Here is a 23821-nt window from a genome sequence, read left to right as displayed (position 1 = left end):
TTGAATCCACCATTTGAAGAGACCGTTTATCTTGAAATTTCTAAGATGTCACGAAAGGTACTCCACGGTGGAGTGGGAGAATGTCGAATAGAAGTGTTTGTATGGTGCGAACACAGTCTTTGATAAACAAAGTCACATGATAGAAGCCCCCCCCCCCCCCCAATCTCCTGGATTTACTGAACTTAGATTTTTTTTATATTTTTAAACTTTATATAAACCCAAACACATTCACTAGATAAGAAATAACATACAAGTATATGTAACAAATATTTACACATACATACATACATGTATCTTAAATTTTAAATGTTATGTTTACATAACTTTATACTAAGAATTTATTTATAAAACACTTCATTTGATATTCGGTTTCCATATTTAAGCAAACAATTAGGGGTTTCAGACAGATACCTGATGTATAGGAATTGTCTATGTCATTTAACCTACAGGCAATTCATTTTTCTGACCTTACAAAGAATGTGTGCCCGTGTACATATCAACCTTTTTGTATCGACGAGAGAGGAATTCAGGTCCCCAACCGACGGCTCAAAGACTTAAACGAGTGACCCAAAGAGATATGACCCAGAAAAAGGCGATCTAATCAAAGAGGTCATAGAATCTCTCTCTCTCTCTCTCTCTCTCTCTCTCTCTCTCTCTCTCTCTCTCTCTCTCTCTCTCTCTCTCTCTCTCTCTCTCTGAGTGAGCAACATTTTAGGGGAGCGAGGTAAAATTAAAATAATCGTTCGGTTTTCTTGATATTTCTTGCTTAAACTGTTCTTAACCGAATTCGGTTCGCGTTCAAATGAATTATGACCTTTATTAAGGTCGGTGTCATTGTACTTTATCTATTCATATATGACGGTATGTAACAATGTTAGCATTTATTTAACACGATTAATTGTGCCTCACATTTTCTCAAATGAATTTTGTCGCATGGAAAAGCAACTAAAATAATTTCACGTGAAATTTTCTGGTAAAATCCCTTCTAATGAATTTCAATGAACTTTTCTCACGTGTACACATAATTATTGATTTCGGAGCGGGTATGATTGTATTTGGACTTTGTCAATCGCTGACGGTACTGAACATAAGCTTTCAAAAATGCTTTAAAAATTAAAAGAAAATCACAATTTTATTATTAATCTATCAGCATTCTTGGATAATTAATTGGTAGGAAAAGCGATTTTGTACTGAAATAGCCAAACAATTTGACTAAGCATCATAAAGGAACTTGTACACGAATTGATCAAAATTTTCTTTTTCTTTTTTTATTTATAAAATGGTTTACTTGCTCATTTTGAATGATCGACCAAAATTAGAATGTTAGAAATCAAGTTATAAGAGAGATACAGAGGTAAGAAATCATTGTTTTGTTTATGTTATGTATAATATTTGTTTACAAAATTAAATTGAAATTATGTAAAGTAAGGAATTACCATTTCTTTGACCAAATGACTCATGGCAAGGAAGGTAAACTGATTTAATGTGTTCATAGATAATATGATAAACAGAAAAAAAGAAACATTTGATTGACACTCATACCAATAAAAGACATATGTAAACCATAACAAAGCTCGAGCTTTGTTTACAAAACAAAGATTTTCAAACTCTGTATCTTGCACATAACTCAATATTTGACTTTCAAATTCTGACAAAGCATTAAAAGTACCCATATTAACCATTCTAAACATTGAAATTGGAAAAATAAAATTTTTAATTTTGAGCTCAAATCGTGTCCAAGTCCCTTTAAATTCATAATACAAATGTAAGTATGGAGAAAATGTTAAAGTTTTACCAGGCCTTATACGCAACTTAAAACATTGATAATAAATTAATCGATGATTACTTATCGGAAATCAACTTACATTAATAAATGAAAATAATAAATATATGCTAGGTAAATTTTCGACGTTGTATGAATGTACGGAAGCTGTTACATGTAATGATATGAAATATGATAAAGGAGATGGATGGATAAGGCGTGTAAAATGCCCATGCACGGTCGTACAACATACTGAAAAATTAAAATATCAAATCAATCTGATATTTCTTAAAACATCATTTAAAACAATATATATTTAACATATCATTAATTTTTAACCTATAAATATGTTTAATACAGGGAATATGTTCACTCAAACAGGTGTTTACGTATCAAAACCTGCAAATATTGTCATATTTTAGATCAAGGCATTTATTTATATAGAGTGGGTCTGTGCTCCATATTTTTCTCATGGTCTAAATAAGGCCATTTCAAGTTTTTTTTTTACATGTTTAGCGTCCGCGGACGGATTGGTTTTGAGATATAAAAATTAAAAAAAAAACCCACAATTGTTGTTCATAAAATGATATCGCTTTTTCATATGTCAGGCTCAGGATCGCATTTTTAAATCCGGATCAGAAATCAAATATAAAAACATTCAAAATGGAAATCATATAGTAGGTATTTGTTATTTTTGTTACAAAATGAAGAAAATACTTCAAAATATATGACAAATTTTATTCTGTTGAACCTTTAAAGTTGTGGGTTTTTTTCTAAGGTTTGTGGTGGGGGTTTTTTCCTGATAGAAAGACAGGTTTTTTAGTTTTGGGTGGACGCTAAACAAAGAAAAAACTTGCAATGGCCTAAGGTCTAATGGAAATCAAACCGATTTCAATCAACAAAAACGTGGAGAGGTGACCCACTTCACATTAAAAATATCATTTTGTATCCCAACAATTGAACGTTTTGAAAAAATGATACAAGTCCGTAAATTGAGGCCAATGTAACACGTAGTTTTAAACATCTTTTTGGTTGTGTCTGAAATGGCTCAGTGGTTAGAGCACCCGACGTAATCTAACCTTATATGTCCAGGGGTTTTATGTTATGGGTTCGATACCATAAAATTTAAGACATAATTTTTTTCTTCAAGTTATCTTTTGTTAAATATATGAAAAACTAAATATATAGTTAGAAATTGTGTTTTTGTAAACTTAAATTAAAGGGAAAGGTCAGGCAAAAGTAAAGAAGAGTTGAAATATTTATATTTACCATAAAAATAATGTCAACCACTAAACTCTTCTTAACATGATCATAATTCAGCAACGATCACAGATTGAATATCAAAGTTTGACAAAGTCATGGGGGCTGCCATTTTGATGCTCTCCACTATTTAGAGTTGAATATGTTGTGGCTTATCATCGGGTTTTATCGCAGCATCCCGATAACTTCCAAATGTTCTGTGATGTCAGCATACCCCATTCACAGTTCTTATCAGTTCACATGGATGGTCAGTGTCTAGGGAAGTTACACATCCTTGTTGTTTCTTAAACATCATAAATTGAATTATAGTAATGGAAACTAGATCTCGTTACGAGTAACGAGTAGGTCTTCCGTCCGATTTTGTTTTCATATGATACGATGAAATATCGATATTCTCTGCCAAATCTGCGATCTTGGTGAATCTAGGTTTTTTGTCTCGAGACCGAAAACGGACGAACAAAAGAGGTTTATGAAAATAAAAGCTAGGGTTTTTTATACATATGTTTAGTGCACACTACTGTTAATCATAGCAGATGAAACACCAAAGATAATCAGGTAAACTTGTGAAAAAAATGAATTGTTTGAACTCTTCTGGTGAGTACCGGAAGTGACGGTTGACAAAAGAAAACCCGTTAAATATATCTTCAATCGATTGTCTATCATTTATAAAAGTTTGTGTCTCAATCACTTACAGTGACTAAAATCTCGCTGGTATCAATTTTGTAAAAAAGGCTAAGTACCAAAGATATTTGAAATCTTGCTTGTTTTCAAGTTATCTGTAACATAGTTTACGAGTGTCTTGGCTCCTCATTTAAGGGGCCAGCCCCTTTTTCTTGAGTTCAATCGAAAGTTCTCACGAATACTAACATTTTTTGTTCTTACACCAATCTAAAATTGTTGTTCATTTTTGAGATACAAATGATTGAATATTTTAGGGGCCAGTCCTATAGATCCTTAATGGGGACAGACTTTGGAGTTTTGATTAGTGGAATTGATTAGAATCATCAATGCAAACATTTTCTTTTCTACATTGCCTAACAAAATATGTCTCCTTCTCTAGATATATTGCATCAAAGTTTAAGTACTTTGGCCCCTTAAAATCCCTAATTACGTCATAAATGGGTGTGAAAATGATTTTACCTGATAAATATTGCTACAATCAACAACTTTGCTTCTATATTGCATTACAAAATTTTGATCGTTTTTAAGTTATTTGCAATAGAGTTTACGAGTGTCTTGGCCCCTAATTTAAGGGGCCAGCCCCTTTTTCTTGATTTTGTTGGAAAGAACGTTTAATTATCTACTATTTTTGTTATATATGTCTTAACAAAATATCAACTGATAAAAAGATACAGATGAAAACGTATGAAGAATTTGAATGAAAATTCAAACCCAATTTTCGTGCCTAGGCGAGCTCCAAGAAATGGCGCCACTGGCGTAAAACAAAATAATAGTGCACAACTTCAGACTATAGACTACCTATCCTGAAAATTTCATAGTCATATCTCTGATAGTTTCTGAGATCAGCTCTGCACAAAATAGGTCGTAAAAATGTACAAAATGGCCGATAAATCGGTACCGGAAGTGCCGACAGGAAAAATCTCAAAAACGTATGAAGTTTACATCAAGACTCATCTTCTCTGAAAAAATGGTCGAAATCGGTCGAATAGTTTTCGAGAAATCTCGTGCACAAAATTTGTGGAAAAAAATAATAATAACTAGACACGATCTCGTTGCGAGCAACGAGGAGGTCTTCCGTCCGATTTTTAGAAGAGGAAATGACCTTGCCTTTTATCTTCATCAACGAAACATATCAAGAAATGCAGATGTGATCTAAAAGAGCGATGGATGAAGGATTATACAACCCGTTGGATTCCTAATTTGAAGTACCAGCCCCATTTTATATCATATTAAATAAGAGATATTTTGACCTAATAACAGGTCTAATGACCTGTAATAAAAAGAAACCAAAGAAAAAAGGAGGGTCTTCCTTTGTAAACGGAAGACCCTAATAACAATAAGAATAGAAGGGTGTTCCGCTGAAGACGGAAGACCCTAATAATAAAAGACTGTTTTTGTCTAAATCTTAATTGAAGAGTGTTTTTCGACTTGTACTACAGTCCAACAACCCTTTTATGTTGAATATTTTAGTTAGAAAAAGAAATAAAAAGGAGAGAAAGTAATAGAGATGTGACGGTCAGACCAGTTCGAATACCGGCGCCAGATAGCTCAGTTGGTAGAGCACCTGACTAGAGATTCAGAGGGCCCGGGTTCGAAACCCGGTCTGGTCCGTCATTATTTCTCCCATCCCGTTACATTTGGCGTCGTGGACAGGATTCTTGTGATTTACGACAGTGTGCAGTATTATAGTGACCATGGAACAGCTCATATGAGGAATCTATTAGACAAAAAGGTCTTCCCCCGTCAACATCTACGATGAAAATGCCGCCAAAAGATGGCCTACTGCCTATACCGTAAATTGACCAATCAATGGACAGATTCACAAGTGTAAAAAATTAAGAATTATTACAGTTATTCAATTAGGATATAAACATAAAAATACTTTTTCATTCCCAAATTTTAACTTTTGTAGAAATTGTAAATGTGAATCTCGAACCCGATGTTAAATATACTTTGCCCTCTTACAGAGAGAAAGAGCAAATCTTGGCTCCGGCGAGATTAGAACACACAACCTTTGCAGGTGTCTCAAAACATGGCTGACGCGAAATAATTCCCGAATTTGTGTTTGAATTTGGGGCGTTTCCGCCCGGGAGAAGAGCTGAGTTTTTGTATGAGATGAAAAACAAAGTGTAAGATGTCTGACTATTTAGGTTTGGTAACAGTGTGAGGTCATTTGAAATATTGATGCGTGTTTGTGTCTGGAGGGGGGTGAAAAGACCCGAGCTTGATTTTCGTCGTAAATAAATCGAAAATAGAATTTTGAGGTGTGGATCTCGGATTCGGTTAACAACAATTTGGGGAAGTCCTAAAACAATGACTGATGCATTTTACCCATGTATTTCAGTGTTGATATTTTTTTTCGTGTCGTTTACTATAACAAAATCTTTATAAATGTAGAAATAACGAAATAAGTAACACGTAAAAATTTGAAGACAGTAATTTTCCACAGTTCTAACATTCATAAGTAGTTCACACACTATCGTAGATACAGACTAAACGGAAAACAAGAAATATACATACAACAGAAATATTACGCGGCTGCTTACATCCCTTGTACTCTGTAAATTTTAAATCCCCGTACAGGCTATACTCACCGTTTGATCTCAGGAATTTCTTCTTAATTGTTCAATCCGCTGCATATTTGGCAGACAATAAGAATGGGGTCCGAGGTACATTTACATAAAATTTCATTAGGATAGAGTGAGGGGCTCTGGAGTTAAAAATTTTTTCTACAGTACATGTCAAGCACGCCAATCGAAACACAAATGCCCAAAAATTTATAACTCTCTTAAAAATGAAAGAATAGGTCTGGTCATTAGAACAGTAATCTAGAATTGAATTAGGTTGAAAATAAAGGCTCAAGATGAAAGATCCAGTAAAATCAGGCCAGAAAAACTAAATGATTTTGTGAATAGGAAGGGGGGGGGGGTTGGGTTCGGTGCGTGTACAGTGTGTAAATTTAATTTCCACATATAAGCAATAAGCGCCGTTTAATCCAGGAATTTCTTCTTAATTGTTCAATCCGCTGCATATTTGACAGACAATAAGAATGGGGTCAGAGCTTAATTTTCACGAATTTTCATTAGGATTGAGTGAAGGGCTTGGGAGTCAGAATTTTTTTTTTACAGTACATGTCAAACACAACAACTAAAACTCAAATGCCAAAAGCTTCATAACTCTGTTAATAATGAACGAATTGGTCTGGTAATTAGTACAGTAATCTAGAATGGTAATTAGTGGAAATTAAAGGCCAAGATCAAAGATCAAGTAAAATCGGGCCCTAAAAACTAAATGATTTTATGAATTTGGAGGGGGGGGGGGTCGGTCGGTGACTTCTATATTAAACGTAGAATATTAAATTCTAAATATCACATATTCCAATATGTGGTATTAAATAAAATACATATGTTAGAACAATGTATAAGCGTTGTTTGAAAGATGTAACTATTGATTTTTTTTTTTTTACATCTGTTTATTTTTAGGCTCAAACACTCATAAACGGGTGGTCAGTTTTCAAATCTTGTCGCAGTCACCCGTTCGTTTGTATAGTTACGAGTGTAAACTTCGGAGGTTTTTCTTAATCCCAGACAGGCAACAGATTTGTATCAGTATATAGACATACACAAAAAAGGAAAAAGTACACCATCTTTGATAAAAATGACTTTTTCGCGTTGACTTCCAATCAGTAAGAAGACAATCATTAAACAATGAATTTCAAATTATTTGAATCCATAGACATTATCCCGTAACCTGAAATAAATACAGGTATAATTTTTGGACGCCAATGTACATTTATCCTCTATCCAATTTACTGCATGTTACCTGTACTTAGTTCTTATGTACTTTAGAGAGAGAGAGAGAGAGAGAGAGAGAGAGAGAGAGAGAGAGAGAGAGAGAGAGAGAGAGAGAGAGAAAGAGAGAGAGAGATTTTCTAGTTTTTTGTAGTGTTTAGGGAATCAGTATATCAGCAACGTATGTCAATAAACGCATGCATACATGCAAGCGTGTATCTATATATGTGAACAAATACTAATCAGTCCTCCTTTTAAAGCCATGTAGAATAACGTTGGTGCATTGCTAAATGTTGTGTGCATACAGTCATTGAGATGGCGGCATTTCTTTGATGCCGGCAAAGCGACCCAGTGAACTCTAATGCGGTCGTACTGCAGGGGTGCTTCGGCGGCATGTCTTTGATGGCGGCGATGCGAACTGCTGACAAAAACGAGCTCTATATTTGTACTAAAAAACCTGTTATTATTTTTATTTATGATAAAAATAAAACGGAAAACAATAAAAACCATCACTTTAAAGGAAAAATCGTCAGACAAAACAAAATTAGGAAAGAAAAAATAATCGGCACTCGGGGATGGAACCCGGGTCGCCTGGGCACAAGTCCAACACTCTAACGACTGAGCTACGCGGACTCTCGCTTCAGAACTTTTGAACTCAAAATCTCAGGAATGCCCGGATCGATTTTAACACGAATTTCATATTCTGAAGTGTTTTAAGCGTCTCAATCGAATAAAAACATAAATAAAATTCAAATCTAAAAATTTGAAATATTAAGGTTTTTCATTTCCTTCCGGTGACGACCGGAAGTGACGGCGGACGTTCGGATATACGAAGGGCACTGCGGCCGTTCACTCTCTACCTTCTCTGAAAATTTGAAGGTTCTATCGTAAATACTTTTTGAGAAAAATCGTGAACAAGCAAAAACATGAAATCTTAAATAACTCGGTACCGGAAGTGACGACCAAAAAAATCTCGTGTAATTTTCTTACAAATTTTGTCATGAATAAGATCTGAAAGTTTCATCAAAATCGGCTGAAGCACTTTTGAGAAAACGTGGGAGAAAAAAAAAAGAATAATAATAATAATAGAGGAAAAGAATCAAAGCAATAACAATAAGGTCTTCCGTTGAAAACGGAAGACCTTAATAATAATAATAAGAAATCGTACGAAAACTATAAGGTCTTCCGTTGGAAACGGAAGACCTTAATAACATCTGGATTAAGAATTAGAAGATCAAATTGGTCATGGTCAGTTATACAACCTATCTCTCCCATATTTTCAATTGTATAATCGCAATGTTTACAACACATGCATTCCTCGGCAGTGGGCATGACCTCAAACTGTCTAATTGTTGGAATAATTGGACTTAATGATTTATTATCGGCAGGCAGATTTTCAACATCTTCAGTATATTCAGGTTTAAATGCATAAGGTGCTATCCCAAATATATTTTCTTGCGCCATTCTTGCAGAGTTATGTTATACAATAAGTGGGTCAGTTTATCGAACTGGTATGCTGACGTCACAGAGATGCTATAATGGCAGCCTCCATGCGCTTGCAGGAGATTTAACACTGACCAGATAATTAAACCAAGTTTGATGGCTTAAGATGAGATCATGAGATAAAGTATATGCATGGTGGATGTTTTAAACAAACCTTGTTTATATATTTCACTAGAGATGTGTTATACCTGACCTTTCCCTTTAAAATGTATTTAAATAGATTCAATTGTGAAAAAATGAATTCAAAATTGTATTTGACGACTAAACTGAATGGGCATTAGCGCTATCTTATCCCCCTATCTTCTTACCTGGCTCGATGGATTACCAAGTGATTTCTACCAATGTTTTTGGAATGAATATGATCTTTCTTTTTGGAATGCTCTCAATGATATACAAGAAAGAAATTATAAATAAATCTTAACAGCCTGTTATTGAAAAAAAAGGTTTTGTAAGCCTTGTTATCAATCAATACGAAGTAAAGAATTTGAAATATACGATGAGAAAAGTTGGGAAAATATTAATGAATACAAGATTAGAAATATAAAAGATAAACATGTAGCAGTTTTCACTTACAAGCTTTTGAATAATATATTATGTAATAATGCATATGCATGTAAATGAAAAAAAAAGATATATCAAATCAGTATGTACACTGTAAGCAAATAGAAAATGTTTTTTGAAGGTGACAATTTAAAAACATATGGAATGCTGTACAGTAAGTAATTTTTAAAAGAAGTTCAGTATAAAAATATGAATAGACGATTGTTAATGGCATAATTTTATTAATGCATATTCTAAATTACAAAATAGCGACTCGTTATTTACAACAGCAAAAAACAAAAACAAAAAATTACTTACTTCTGTGGGTTTCTGCCTTCTATAAGTACTTTCAGAACTTTGATTATATACGTGGTTTTACGTACGAGTTAGCAAGTATCCAACAAAAAACAAATATGGCGGATGTTGAACACAATCCATCAAAACGAAAAATATGGGTTCAGTTGAAGCGTTTAGATTTAGACGAACAAGGTAAACTATATATTCTTCACACACATTTATTTGAGTGAAATTTGAAAAATAAAAAAACAATAACAACAAACCACTAAAATCTAGTTGTAATTGCTTAATTATAATTTATATCAAGGGCTTACATGTAACAGGTTCAGGTCTGTAGCTCCCGGTCTGAAAAAAATCGGATGGAAGAGCTGGGAGCTACAGTGCCTCCCATAGTAAAAAACTGCAATTTACGTCGCACAAAAAATTGCGCTATTTTTGGACTGATTAATCTCATTTCTGAACACATTCTGTACAAATGTTTGATTCCAAAAAATTCCTCGGACATTTTACTACAGATATCGTCACTTCACTTGCCTCTGATATTCTTTTAAACACCATCACCAGCCCTGTAAAGTGAAGTGGCGCAGTTTGTTTACATGTAAAAATGGCGACTCTGGATCTCGACGTGAATAAATATACTTCATTTACCGAGGTCGGATAGCATGTCTAAGAGATAGTCTGAGGCAAGTGAAGTGACGATATCAGTAGTAAATTGCCTGAAAATTTTAATGGTACTAACTGTGTGAGAATAAGGTTAATCAGTCCAAAACTAGCGCAATTTTTTGTGTGCCGTAAATTGCAGTTTTTTACTATGGGAGGCACTGTAGCTCCCAGGTCGTCCATCCGAATTTTTTTCAGACCGGGCAGCTATAGACCTGCAGCTAGAAGGAACTACGAACTGTCAACCTGTATTTGTATTATGTAGTTTTATAAAAGCAACCCAGAGCAAAAGTAGTTAATATATTATCGCTGCTTTTGTGCAGTTTTACATGCATTTCTATTGTTTGAGTAACTGTATGTCATCTTGTGTGCGATGAAGCATTGATAAGTGTGATTACTTCACATTGTGCTGAAATATTACCAATCAATTATCCTGTTAACCAGAACTGTTCTTCTTTGTTATTCCACATAAGAAGTAGCAGTTTGGTAACTTATAAACAGTTATACATAGCCTCAAGATTTTAAAAATGTGCTGAAAGAGCAACATTTTCAAGAGTGGATTTTTTATGAATTGTTTTCAAATCAGTTTTAAGTTGAAAATTAAGTAAGCTGTTTATATAGTTTATATCTGCTGCAAGGATTGTTACCCGTTTCACCCACGTAAATCATCGAAGATAGGATTTTATTGTTTACATTTACATTTCCCTTTTTATGTTAATGAATTAATCATGTAGAGTAGGTAAAAGTAACTAAATTATTGTTAATTTCTATCAATATGTTAGACAGAAGAAATAGCCAGTTCTTCTTATGTGGGAATTTGAGTCCAACATCATCATGATAATTTTTAGCAATCTGTGATTTTGTTAGGCTCCTGAATCAACTAATGAATAAACTGGTAAGAACTGGATTGTGTAGATTTTAGTCCCGTCAGTTTCTATAGAGTTATGAATTACAATTAGTCTACTAAAAAAGATAGAGAAAAAGTACTTGGTAAATATACAGTGTAATGCCATGATTGTTTTATGTTTACCTAATGTTAATGAAATAAATTCCTCATGTCTCATATGTACACCTCATCATGTTATAATTAGCTGTCTGTTTCCCTTTTTAGTATATTTATGAACATTTCTACTTCACCAGAAAACATCCTGTAAGCTAGAAGATTTTTCAGAAGCTTTTATATAGACAGTATTTTCTTCGTTTTGCAGGTATGGAACTGAGTGATGAGGATGACCACAGAGTTATACAAAGTATACATCTCCGCGACAAGGATCATAGCGATGAGGTCAAAGGTCGGCTTTGTGAAGCATTCCAGATTGATGAGGAGGGGGTGGTATTTAAGGTAGGAAATACAGGGTCCAGGATAGATAACTCATTACCCTGTATCCACAACACTAACTATTCATTGAATCATGTGCTTATTGATAAAAGAAAAAAAGATTGCTAAGTCTGATTTCCTTCTAACATATATATATGAACATGCATGACTTAAAGGGTCCACCATACATGTAAAGATAACCCTTATACAGATAAATAACCCTGTAACGTAATTCTAGAACTTTATGATGTAAAAAGATAGATAACTCTGATTTCCTTCTGATGTATGAACTCTAACATACTCTTAATAACCTTCTTGCATGAACATGTGTTGCAGTGCAAATCTGATTTCTGGTCTCTTTAGTTACGAAATAGCCAAATAATTTCTGGTCTTTTTAGTCCCGCAAATAGCCAAATAATTTCTGGACTCTTTAGTACCGCAAATAGCCAAATAATTTCTGGACTCTTTAGTACCGCAAATAGCCAAATAGTTTCTGGTCTCTTTAGTACCGCAAATAGCCAAATAATTTCTGGTCTCTTCAGTACTGCAAATAGCCAAATAATTTCTGGTCTCTTTAGTACTGCAAATAGCCAAATAATTTCTGGACTCTTCAGTACTTCAAATAGCCAAATAATTTCTGGACTCTTCAGTACCGCAAATAGCCAAATAATTTCTGGACTCTTCAGTACCGCAAATAGCCAAATAATTTCTGGACTCTTCAGTACCGCAAATAGCCAAATAATTTCTGGACTCTTTAGTACCGCAAATAGCTAAATAATTTCTGGACTCTTTAGTATCACAAATAGCCAAATAATTTCTGGACTCTTTAGTATCACAAATAGCCATTTAATTTCTATACATATACATACTTGATTAGTAATTGAAATTTTAGGACTCAATTTGATCAGCCAGACTGAGACCAAGCTTGAATATATTTGAATAATTAAATAATTTTAAGTTTTTAAAAGTAAACTTATTTTACAACCATTAATTAATAAATAAGTTCTACAACTGAATGGGAATATCTCTCATTGGCACTGATGTTAGTGCAAGGGGGTCATTGGTGTGTGGGAGGAAGCCAGTGTACCTGGGGAAAACCCACATGTCCAAGCAGTCGACCATCATACCCCTTCACATACAGCGACTGATGACCTCAGGGATTGATCACGGTTCACAGCAGTGAGAAGCGAATTCTCATGCATTGTCTGCTGTGCTACATTGTACTTAGACACCCAAATTAATTAATTTAGTTTATGACACAGAAAATCTCAATTTTAACAGCTAGTCCACATCTATTAAAAGTTGCTGCTACTGTGTACATGTACTTGACGTATGCAGAATGCAGTATGATTAGCACATTTCACAGTGCGCACATACAGCAAAAAGATTGATTTATTGTACGATAAGCAATTTCAACAGATTTTCTATGAATGATGATTGTTTTTCATTTTCAGCTGAGAAACCACAGAGGGTCTTTGATTCCAATCAAAAGGAACATTCCAGTCAACTCCAAGTCTGTGTAAGTTACAACCTGTCAATGTCATAAGGTGAACAAGTCCGTGTAAGTTACAACCTGTCAATGTCATAAGGTGAACAAGTCTGTGTAAGTTACAAGCTGTCAATGTCATAAGGTGAACAAGTCCGTGTAAGTTAAAAGCTGTCAATGTCATAAGGTGAACAAGTCCGTGTAAGTTACAAGCTGTCAATGTCATAAGGTGAACAAGTCCGTGTAACTTGCAAGCTGTCAATGTCATAAGGTGAACAAGTCTGTGTAAGTTACAACCTGTCAATGTCATAAGGTGAACAAGTCTGTGTAAGTTACAACCTGTCAATGTCATAAGGTGAACAAGTCCGTGTAAGTTACAACCTGTCAATGTCATAAGGTGAACAAGTCTTTGTAAGTTACAAGCTGTCAATGTCATAAGGTGAACAAGTCTGTGTAAGTTACAACCTGTCAATGTCATAAGGTGAACAAGTCTGTGTAAGTTACAACCTGTCAATGTCATAAGATGAACAAGTCTGTGTAAGTTACAACCTGTCAATGTCATAAGGTGAACAAGTCTGTGTAAGTTACAACCTGTCAATGTCATAAGGTGAACAAGTCTGTGTAAATTACAACCTGTCAATGTCATAAGGTGAACAAGTCTGTAAGTTACAACCTGTCAATGTCATAAGGTGAACAAGTCTGTGTAAGTTACAACCTGTCAATGTCATAAGGTGAACAAGTCTTTGTAAGTTACAGCCTGTCAATGTCATAAGGTGAACAAGTCTGTGTAAGTTACAACCTGTCAATGTCATAAGGTGAACAAGTCTTTGTAAGTTACAACCTGTCAATGTCATAAGGTGAACAAGTCTTTGTTAGTTACAACCTGTCAATGTCATAAGGTGAACAAGTCTGTGTAAGTTACAACCTGTCAATGTCATAAGGTGAACAAGTCTGTGTAAGTTACAAATACAATGCAACCTGTCAATGTCATAAAGGTGATTCTATACAGGAATCTTTTGCTTGTACAAAATGAGGACATTACATTTATTTAGCTGCTTTTCAAGGCTGATGTCTTGTTGAACTCATTCTTTTGCATTGTCTCCCTTTCTTTGCTTCTCTCTCGCATAATCTTTTGATACAAATCAAAAATATATGACCATAATTTATGTTTATTTCTATTTTTAGCCCTTACATCCTAGAGGTTGTAAAGTTTCATCAGAATGGTGAGGAAGTGATTTATACATGTACAAGTAGTTAATATGATTTCGAATAAATTTTATATAAGTTTGCTTTGTTTAAATAAACAGATAAATAGACTTGGCTTATTTGATATACACATTAGTTTAATTCCTGTTCTAAGGTTAAAGGCATACACTTTTACCAGTCTCACAAGCATAACTTGTTTAAACATATATTCATATTTTGATACAATATACAGTACATGTATAACTATTTATTTAACAAATTTATTGTCTGATGTCATTCTTTTGGAAAAAAAAAAGTATTTAATAATTTAAATAGAAGATGTGAAATGAAATTTGATTTTTGGCATAATGCCATGGTTTGATGTTGAGAATTAGTGTATGGTTTGCATGCAAGAAACTTTTTCCTGATGACATTCAGCTAGTGAAATCTGTTTCTTGTCATTTCAGTGACACCTAAAGCAAAATCAGTCAAAATCTCAAATCAAACGCAAACCATGAAGAAGAGAATAGAGGACATCTTGAGGAGGGTATGAATCTTTAAGGTGGCTCACTACACCTTAAGGTGGCTCACTACACCTAGAAATAATTACTGTAAAACGAGAAAAGTTGGCGCATACGTATTTTAGCGCAAACGCAAGTGTCAGTACATTAGCGCAATTATATTTTAGCGCATGCATCTTTTTTTTTTTAAAAGAATACAAAAAATGTTGTTGTTTGATAAACGATCTCGCCCAAAATTTAGTTCTGTTTTCACTCATGCACGTGAACACAACGACTTTGATTTCTATCTCGCATGCACGGTAAACTGTCGTTGAGAACAATACACTTTTTTTGTGTAAATCGTCAGTAGATAGATATGAAAACCTCATTTATTGGCGATGATGTGTAATTTTTGTTGGTAAACATATTTGAGTTATCGAACTTTGAATTCAACGTGTCGACTTGGATAACACTAGAAGAGTCCCGAAACTAAAAGTGAAATCGAATGCTACATTTACCATGCGTTTCGATCGCCATGAGAGAATCTTTTTCACAGTAATTTTACATTGAAAAGACACAAAAATAGGTATCGTCTTGTTATCTTTATATCCACTAATCAGAGACCAAAGAAATTATGATCAATCATGTATTGTTAGCGTTAACGTTTGCCACGTATAATCACATTTTCACCTTGAGGCGCTAAATGGAAGTGGCATGGGGAGAAGCCCAATTTTCAAGGTGCTAATGAGAGATATTAAAAAGCAATTGAAACTGAATTAATTAATTCATGTTTAGACACTTATACCCGATAACCCATACCGTTTACCTGCGTAATTGTTTAAATAAACAGAACCGACAGCATCTGATATTTAAATGAACACTTCTATATAGCCTTAAAAATGGACTGACGTTATTGTTTTGCAACTTGAAGAAATTTAATACATATTAAAATGGAAAATTGTTGGCGCACTATTAATTTTAGCGCTCAGAGGCAGTTGCGCCAAAGGCGCTAAAATTTGTAGTGCGCCATATTTTCTCGTTTTACAGTATTAAATATAGGCATCGGAAAAGGGGGTAGGGGAGAGGGGGGATAGCCCCCTCCCTTTTTTTTGTTAAGTTATCCATATAACCTAAACCTAGGACCCTTTTTTAATTTATTTTATTTTGGCTTGTTAAGATTTTGATAAGTCTAGCCCCCCCCCCCCCCCCCCCCCAGTTTCAACATACTTCTTCTGATATCTCTGTCAAATCAACAGCAAATTAATTGATTATGATAGGTAGCATGATGGATAAGAAGTATATAATTCAAACAGGCAAAAAAATGTGCAATTTTAGATAAAAAATTATATTTTCAAAAATCTAGTTCTGTAAAATGTGAACAAAGGCCCAAGGTGGATTTGAACTCATGATCTGCAGTTCACAAGCCTGATACTTTAACCACTGGGCTATGACAATATTCAACCAAATCAATCAACAAAACACTTGTATCTCCATCTTGTGATGTAGTGTGTTAAAAAGTGTAGGTGTAGTAAGTTACCTTAAGCAAGATCAACCAATATTTCTAAACAGTTAAGGAGGATATGGTTGAGCAACAAATTATCCATCATATCTACCTTAGCATTTTTCTAAATTATTTGTTTAGTTACATAAAATTAAACTAGTACATGTATTAAGTAACAACAAATTCCATATCTTTTAGCTCTATAATTTATATGTTTTTCTATATGTTCAGACAGAGCTCTTCTCATAAAGGAGTTCTATAAAGTTTTAGGACACACAATATAAAGTTTTCGCACACACAAGATCTACATGTACATGTATTTCTCAAATTAAAATAAATTTCCACTAAAATTATTTCCTTATTAATTTGCATCTTAACTTATGCTAAAAATTCAAGGTACATTAATCCATAGTACATATTTTCCATTGAAACCATGTATCCAAATAGAAAAGTATTACCGGTATATAAAATGAAATTAAAGTGGAATTTTCACTTTGTGGAGGTAGAAAAAAATTAGAGAAAAAATGGAAGATAAGTTGTGCCTGATCTTATGAATGGCAGCAACCATCCAGCTCTCGTAAGGATTATTGATATACATGTAGTAAATAAAGTGGCATGATTATATGTGGCATTAGATATTACTTTAACTCAACTTACAAGTTCATGGATATTTTAAATTGAAACATCTCTCAATGTAAATATCACTTTCCTCTCAGTCAGGTAAAATGTTGAAATTGAATATGTTGAGAATTTTAAGTCTCATTTTCTTAATACATTAACCTCAAAGAGAATGCAGTCACTGTATTTTTTGTTTATATGTATAATAAAAGGAACGTACATCTTTGTCTTACCATTTCTTTGTATATTCTGGTTTAGGTGGAGAACATAGAATCTGTCACACCGGGCCTAGACATCAGAAGAAACGAGAGAGTGGGCACAGTAAGATTGTAGTTAATTCTATCAATGTAGAGAGTGGGCACAGTAAGATTGTAGTTAATTCTATCTATATAGTGGGCACAGTAAGATTGTATAAAACTCTATCAATGTAGAGAATGGGCACAGTAAGATTGTGTATAATTCTATCTATGTAAAGAGCGGGCACATTAAGATTGTAGGTAATTCTATCAATGTAGAGAGTTGGCACAGTAAGATTGTAGTTAATTCTATCAATGTAGAGAGTGGGCACAGTAAGATTGTAGTTAATTCTATCGTTATAGAGAGTGGGCACAGTAAGATGGTGTATAATTCTTTCAATGTAGAGAGTGGGCACAGTAAGATTTGGAATAATTTTATCAATATAGAGAGTGGGCACATTAAGATTGTAGTTAATTCTATAATTATAGAGAGTGGGCACAGTAAGATTGTTGTTAATTTTATCAATATAAAGAGTGGGTATAGTAAGATTGTGTATAATTCTATCAATGTAGAGAGTGGGCACAGTAAGATTGTGTATAATTCTATCGATATAGAGAGTGGGCACAGTAAGATTGTGTATAATTGTATCAATGTAGAGAGTGGGCACAGTAAGATTGTGTATAATTCTATCAATGTAGAGAGTGGGCACATTAAGATTGCAGGTAATTCTATCATTATAAAGAGTGGGCACAGTTAGGTTGTGTATAATTCTATCAATGTAAAGAGTGGGCACAGTAAGATTGTAGTTAATTTTATCATTAAAGAGAGTGGGCACAGTTAGATTGTGTATAATTCTATCAATGTAGAGAGTAAGCACATCATGATTGTAGTTTATTCTATCAATGTAGAGAGTGGGCACAGTAAGATTGTAGTTAATTCTATCATTATAGAGAGTGGGCACAGTAAGATTGTAGTTAATTTTATCAATGTAGAGAGTGGGCACAGTAAGATTGTAGTTAATTCTATCAATGTAGAGAGTGGGCACAGTAAAATTGTAGTTAATTCTATCAATATAAAGAGTGGACACAGTAAGATTGTAGTAAATTCTATCATTTTAAATAATGGGCACAGTAAGATGGTGTATAATTCTATCAATGTAGAGAGTGGGCATATTAAGATTGTAGGTAGTTCTATCATTATAAAGAGTGAGTACAGTAAGATTGTGTATAATTCTATCAATGTAAAGAGTAAGCACATCACGATTTGAGGTAATTCTATCATTATAGAGAGTGGGCACAGTAAAATTGTAGTTAATTCTATCAATATAAAGAGTGGACACAGTAAGATTGTAGTTAATTCTATCATTATAAATAGTGGGCACAGTAAGATGGTGTATAATTCTTTCAATGTAGAGAGTGGGCACAGTAAGATTTGGAATCATTTTATCAATAAAGAGAGTGGGCACATTAAAATTGTAGTTAATTCTATAAATATAGAGGGTGGGCACAGTAAGATTGTAGTTAATTCTATAATTATAGAGAGTGGGCACAGTAAGATTGTAGTTAATTTTATCAATATAAAGAGTGGGCACAGTAAGATTGTAGTTAATTCTATAGATATAGAGAGTGAGTACAGTAAGATTGTAGGTAATTCTATCAATGTAGAGAGTGGGCAAGATTGTAGGTAATTCTATCATTATAGAGAGTGGGCACAGTTAGATTGTGTATAATTCTATCTTTATAGAGAGTGGACACATTCACAGTAAGATTGTATACAACTCTATCAATGTAGAGAGTGGTAGCAGTAATATTGTATATTACTTTATCAGTTTTAGAAAAGCAGCACCAACATTTAGCTGGACAATATAAGAAGATCATTTATGTTTTAGAAAATGATCCAATAGTGGTGATGAAGTATCAAGCTATTTGTTACTTCATAGCAGGAAATCGTGTGATCCAACAAAAACTTCTTAGAAAAGAGTGTACAGGAGAGAGAGAGAAATTAACAAGGGGAATAAGAGAGATGAGGAAAATTAAACCGTATATAGAAAATGATATGCTGATAGAAAATAGGCCATGGACACCCCTCTGGCAAACAAAACTTTCCCTGGACCCCCACCTTCCTCCATTAGAAAAATAATATAGAGGGGAAGAAGAGAGAGAAGAGAAAAAGAGAGGGGGAAAGGAGAGAAAAAGGGGTTTTAAGAAGAAGATGGAGAGAAGGAAGGAAAGATGTTAATGGTTGTGGGGGAGGGGGGAGGGGACGGGGGAGAGATGATGGAGATTTAAGTGATTGATTTTAACATCCAAATTTATCTTGCAGGAAATCAGAGAGCTGGAGAACAAACTGGTGTTCCTACAGAGGCGGCTGAATGAGGCGGAGATCTCGCAGTGGAGGGGGATGTTCCGCAAGAACCCTCTCTGGTGATGGACACGCATCATGGATCAGTAGAAGTGACCTATATCTAGCATGTTAAAGAGATCATGGGACCTGGCCTGGAGAAAGCAGAAGCTGAATTAGATGCTAGCATAATGTAGATTCGTTATTTTACGCAAGAACTTAATTCTGCGATTCATCGTTTTTTTTATCAAATCATGAAAATTATGAAAAAGCAAGTTATCATAAATTTTTATCTTTATTGAATATAGTTCACAACTGACAGAAATTTTAAAATCCGCGAGGGGTACTTTTTGCGATTTTATGTGAGGAGTACTTTAGGGATTTTATGTTGCTATTAAGTCCTTGTGTTTGTTTAAGAATCTGCTGTACCTAGTCGGGTGTAATTTATTTGTACGTACATAGAAATGTCCTGCTACCTAGCTAGATGTTATAACAGTTAAGGATAGATGTCGTTTGAAATGATATAGCCAACAGTCAACATGTTGTAATTATTGCTTAAATGATCATGCAAACAATGAAACTTTTGTTAGGCAACATAAGTTTCTATGAAATTTTTAGTGCTTAGAATGATTTTTGACAAATGAAGCCTTTAATCTTTGGGCCCTGAAATTGTTTGAATAATTATTAAACAGTTGTGTTTCATATCAGTTGATACATGTAAACCTGCTCAAATCATCATTTGCTGAAATCTTGTACTTGTAGAGTCATTTTATACATGTACATTTGCATAAACCTTTTTGCACAATTGTGTCTGAAAACGTATCAATCCATATGACCTACATTTAGATTTTTGGTACACATTTTGTCGTTAATTATGTTCTTGTTGTGGTAGACAGAATTTTAAGGAATAAATTTTATAGCCACTCATTTTAGTAGTTACTAAGACAAAGACTCCCAGCCAATTCATAATCCAATGGATCTGTATGATGCCGGTGTACATGTAGACATTTTGAGTTAAATAATGTAACATGTAAATTGATTCAGAAACTTGCGGTTCTGATCTGCTGACTGTTCTGTGTGAACTAGTACCAGACAAATTAAATGGTATAAGGGCATTTTATTCTCAGTCAGCTTCACTGTGATATCATTTTGATTGTACAAAATTTTCAATTTAATTTTGGATAATCGGCATTATTTTATTGATGCTGGTTGTAAATATTACAGTATGATATTATATTTATCTTATGAAATATTTAAAGCCATTTTCATTGTTTAAACCTGTAGTTCTGTCTTGTCATCAGTGAATAAAAAAATTCTTTAATTCTTTGCATGTGTGAATAATTCAACACAGATAGCACAGCTAAATCCATGTGTTTCTTTTAATGTGATTTTATTCTGATAATACTGTGCTGTAATAAAGAATCTTGTTATGAAAGAAATATCGTAATGTGTTTAAGAATAATGTTAAACAATAAAGTTAAAAGCTGTTGATATCTAATACATGTTTATCCCCCCCCCCCCCCCCAAAAAAAAAGGGGGGTGTAAAGGAAGATAACTCTCCCACGCTTATGAGTTCCATATCTTCGTGATGAAGACATGCATATAATAGAATCTAATAAAATTGATTAAATAAGGAAAATCGCAGAATTTTCTTTCAAAGGGAGAAAGATTCTGTTCGTTATATAAATGTTGGGTTTTCCGAGGTTGTGTCATTAATTGTTTCTGCGTGTCGTAAGAACTGCAAGAAATGAGTGACCTTACATCATTGAAGGTCACACAATTATTACAAATTATTTTACCTGTAAAAATAAGTAAAAAAATGATAAAAGAGTTATTTAATATTGAGCGTTGAGAATACACTCGTACAATCGTCTTTGAACTCTTCATGCGAGCGTTTTAAAACGGTACAGATATATGTTTAAAAAATAGACTAGTTTTTAAAATTAAGACATTGTGTTCCTCTAACAAAGAGATTTGAATGCTACAGTGATTTCAAGTCAGAAGGGGGATTGTGATTTCCGATATCGTCTTATGTGTCAAATGCGAATGGGAACCATGTCAGGCGAGCATTAGATGAACAGATCTATACATACGATATGTGTGTTATCGGTATTATGTATCTGCCACGTTAGCCATTTTATTATTTTCAAACCAGGATTTTTTAATGCGTAGAACAAGTCTTTAAAAAATCAATTTCATGTACGTACCCTTACATGTGCAAGGGACTTATATGTAAATCTTATAATCCCCTCTTTTGATAATCCCGTCGAAGGACGAATTACGCTATAGTAAGAATAATGATTTAAAAACTCGTATATTTTTTTTATATTGATCAGTGTTATGCATGAAAATGATTGTGTTGCTTCAAATGATTTTTTTTCGGAAATTTGATACCCACCATTCGACTACCGTTTTACTCGCTGGCGTTTTAAACGACATAGTGTAACATTACAAGCATTAACGAATGGAAATCGCTGATAACAGACTATAGACGGCTAAGACCTCAAGTACTTGGTGACATACAACATACTCTTTGCCACCACAAATGTTATATTATATGCAGTGCTATTGATCTTGTATATTTCAGACACGTAGCATCGTTTTTGAAAGTGAGGGGGCCAGAGAAAAATGGTTACTTTCCAAAATCCTGAAAATCCTAATCCGCAGGGGGGGGGGGGGGGTATTTCATTAGTTTCAATTCAATTTTTTACATGGTCCCATAAAAGTGTGGGGGGGGGGGGGGGGCAACTCCATGTTAATTCAATTTTTTGTATGTAAATTTAAGAAAACTGTGAAAAAAGTGCGGGGAAGGTAGCCCCCCCCCCCCCCCGATGCCTGTATTTCCTGCGGAAGAGAAGACTCCATGTGGAAGGAGGGGGGGGCCAAAATAGACAATTTTTAAGAATGACAGGGGCTTCTCTAAGTTTGCTGAATTTGATCCTAATCTACACGTATTTACCTTGCGTATGACTCATTGTCTTTTTATCTAAAAACTTTTTTTTCTTGATGAATTTAGCCGTCGGGCAAAACTAGCTATAGATTGAATGTGTGGCCTTATTTCCTTGTCTTATAGTCTGACACAGCTAGAAAATTATTTCTCTCAATGTCCTCAAAGAATCCCGCTTTGGTACATGTAACGTTGTGGACGCTCCATATATTTATTTTACCTGCACATTTTGTTTACCTGTCTACCTGTCGCTCGGTGATTTGTGGACGTGATCTTCGTCATACCTTGTTAATTCAGTACTGCACCCCAGCTCACACCATCCGGGCAACTGATAATACTCCCTTCAGAGACCATTAATGTATAATACAAAGAGATTTGATTCAAATCTCTCATCTCTCTAATATAATTGATAAATAGTAGGGGACCCCTCTCTCTCTCTCTCTCTCTCTCTCTCTCTCTCTCTCTCTCTCTCTCCACACCTGTTGGTAAATTTTAATTGAGATTATGTACCCCCTTTTACCGGAGATAATATTAATTATTTGTATATATGCAAATAAATTATTCAAAGTTGAAAACAAGATAGCTGAGAAAGTGCAGGGGATCAATAGGCTCTATAGACCGGCCAGGTCTGATTTCCCGCAGATTTTTCTTACCATTGAGACGTTAAGCTGTACCGTAATTAATTAAGTGTAGACGACATGTTCTTTCTGCATTACCAACATGTTAAGCAGATTACGGGTAAACAGCCGCTTGGATTTAGACCCGTTTGCGTAGTCTGCAAGGATATTTTGTCATGTTGCCAATGCACCAGCTTTTTTTAGGCCAACTTAGGCAGATGTACGTCTAAAACAACTCCAAATACAGCTTTTCATTTCTTTAATTTCTGTCGACTGTGATTCAATTCATGTTCAGCCATATATAACATCCCTAGATTTATTAGGATATTAAAACAGACTACCCAACGTGGTCCTGTATTTAATCGTCACATGACGTATTGTTATACATTGTATGTGTAGTTCAATTGTCCAAATTGTTGATCGTATCATATGGTCTTCAATATTGTTTCATACAATTCAAAAGGCTGATGAAAGATTTTTTTAAAAATCATAATTATGAGTTTTTAATCTATACGCTTATTTAAAACATAATATCACGCTTATAAAATTTACTCATTTACGAATGTTCTTTTTTGTAC

At 34.1% G+C, this 23821-nt stretch overlaps 1 protein-coding gene across 1 annotated transcript; it reads left to right on the top strand.

Moving 5' to 3' along the window:
- Positions 1-9767: 9767 nt before the first annotated feature.
- Positions 9768-21118, top strand: LOC128185859 (uncharacterized). Its single transcript, XM_052855531.1, has 7 exons — positions 9768-10026; positions 11703-11836; positions 13267-13331; positions 14484-14521; positions 14951-15030; positions 17361-17423; positions 19662-21118. The coding sequence occupies exons 1-7, from the start codon at positions 9783-9785 to the stop codon at positions 19764-19766; spliced, it is 729 nt and encodes a 242-aa protein (XP_052711491.1). The 5' UTR covers positions 9768-9782; the 3' UTR covers positions 19767-21118.
- Positions 21119-23821: the final 2703 nt, after the last annotated feature.

This window comes from Crassostrea angulata, chromosome 5, assembly GCF_025612915.1.
Source record: "Crassostrea angulata isolate pt1a10 chromosome 5, ASM2561291v2, whole genome shotgun sequence".
NCBI classification, from domain to species: Eukaryota; Metazoa; Mollusca; class Bivalvia; order Ostreida; family Ostreidae; genus Magallana; species Magallana angulata.
Note: the sequence above shows the minus strand (reverse complement) of the source record. Positions and strands in the feature narration are given on the sequence as shown.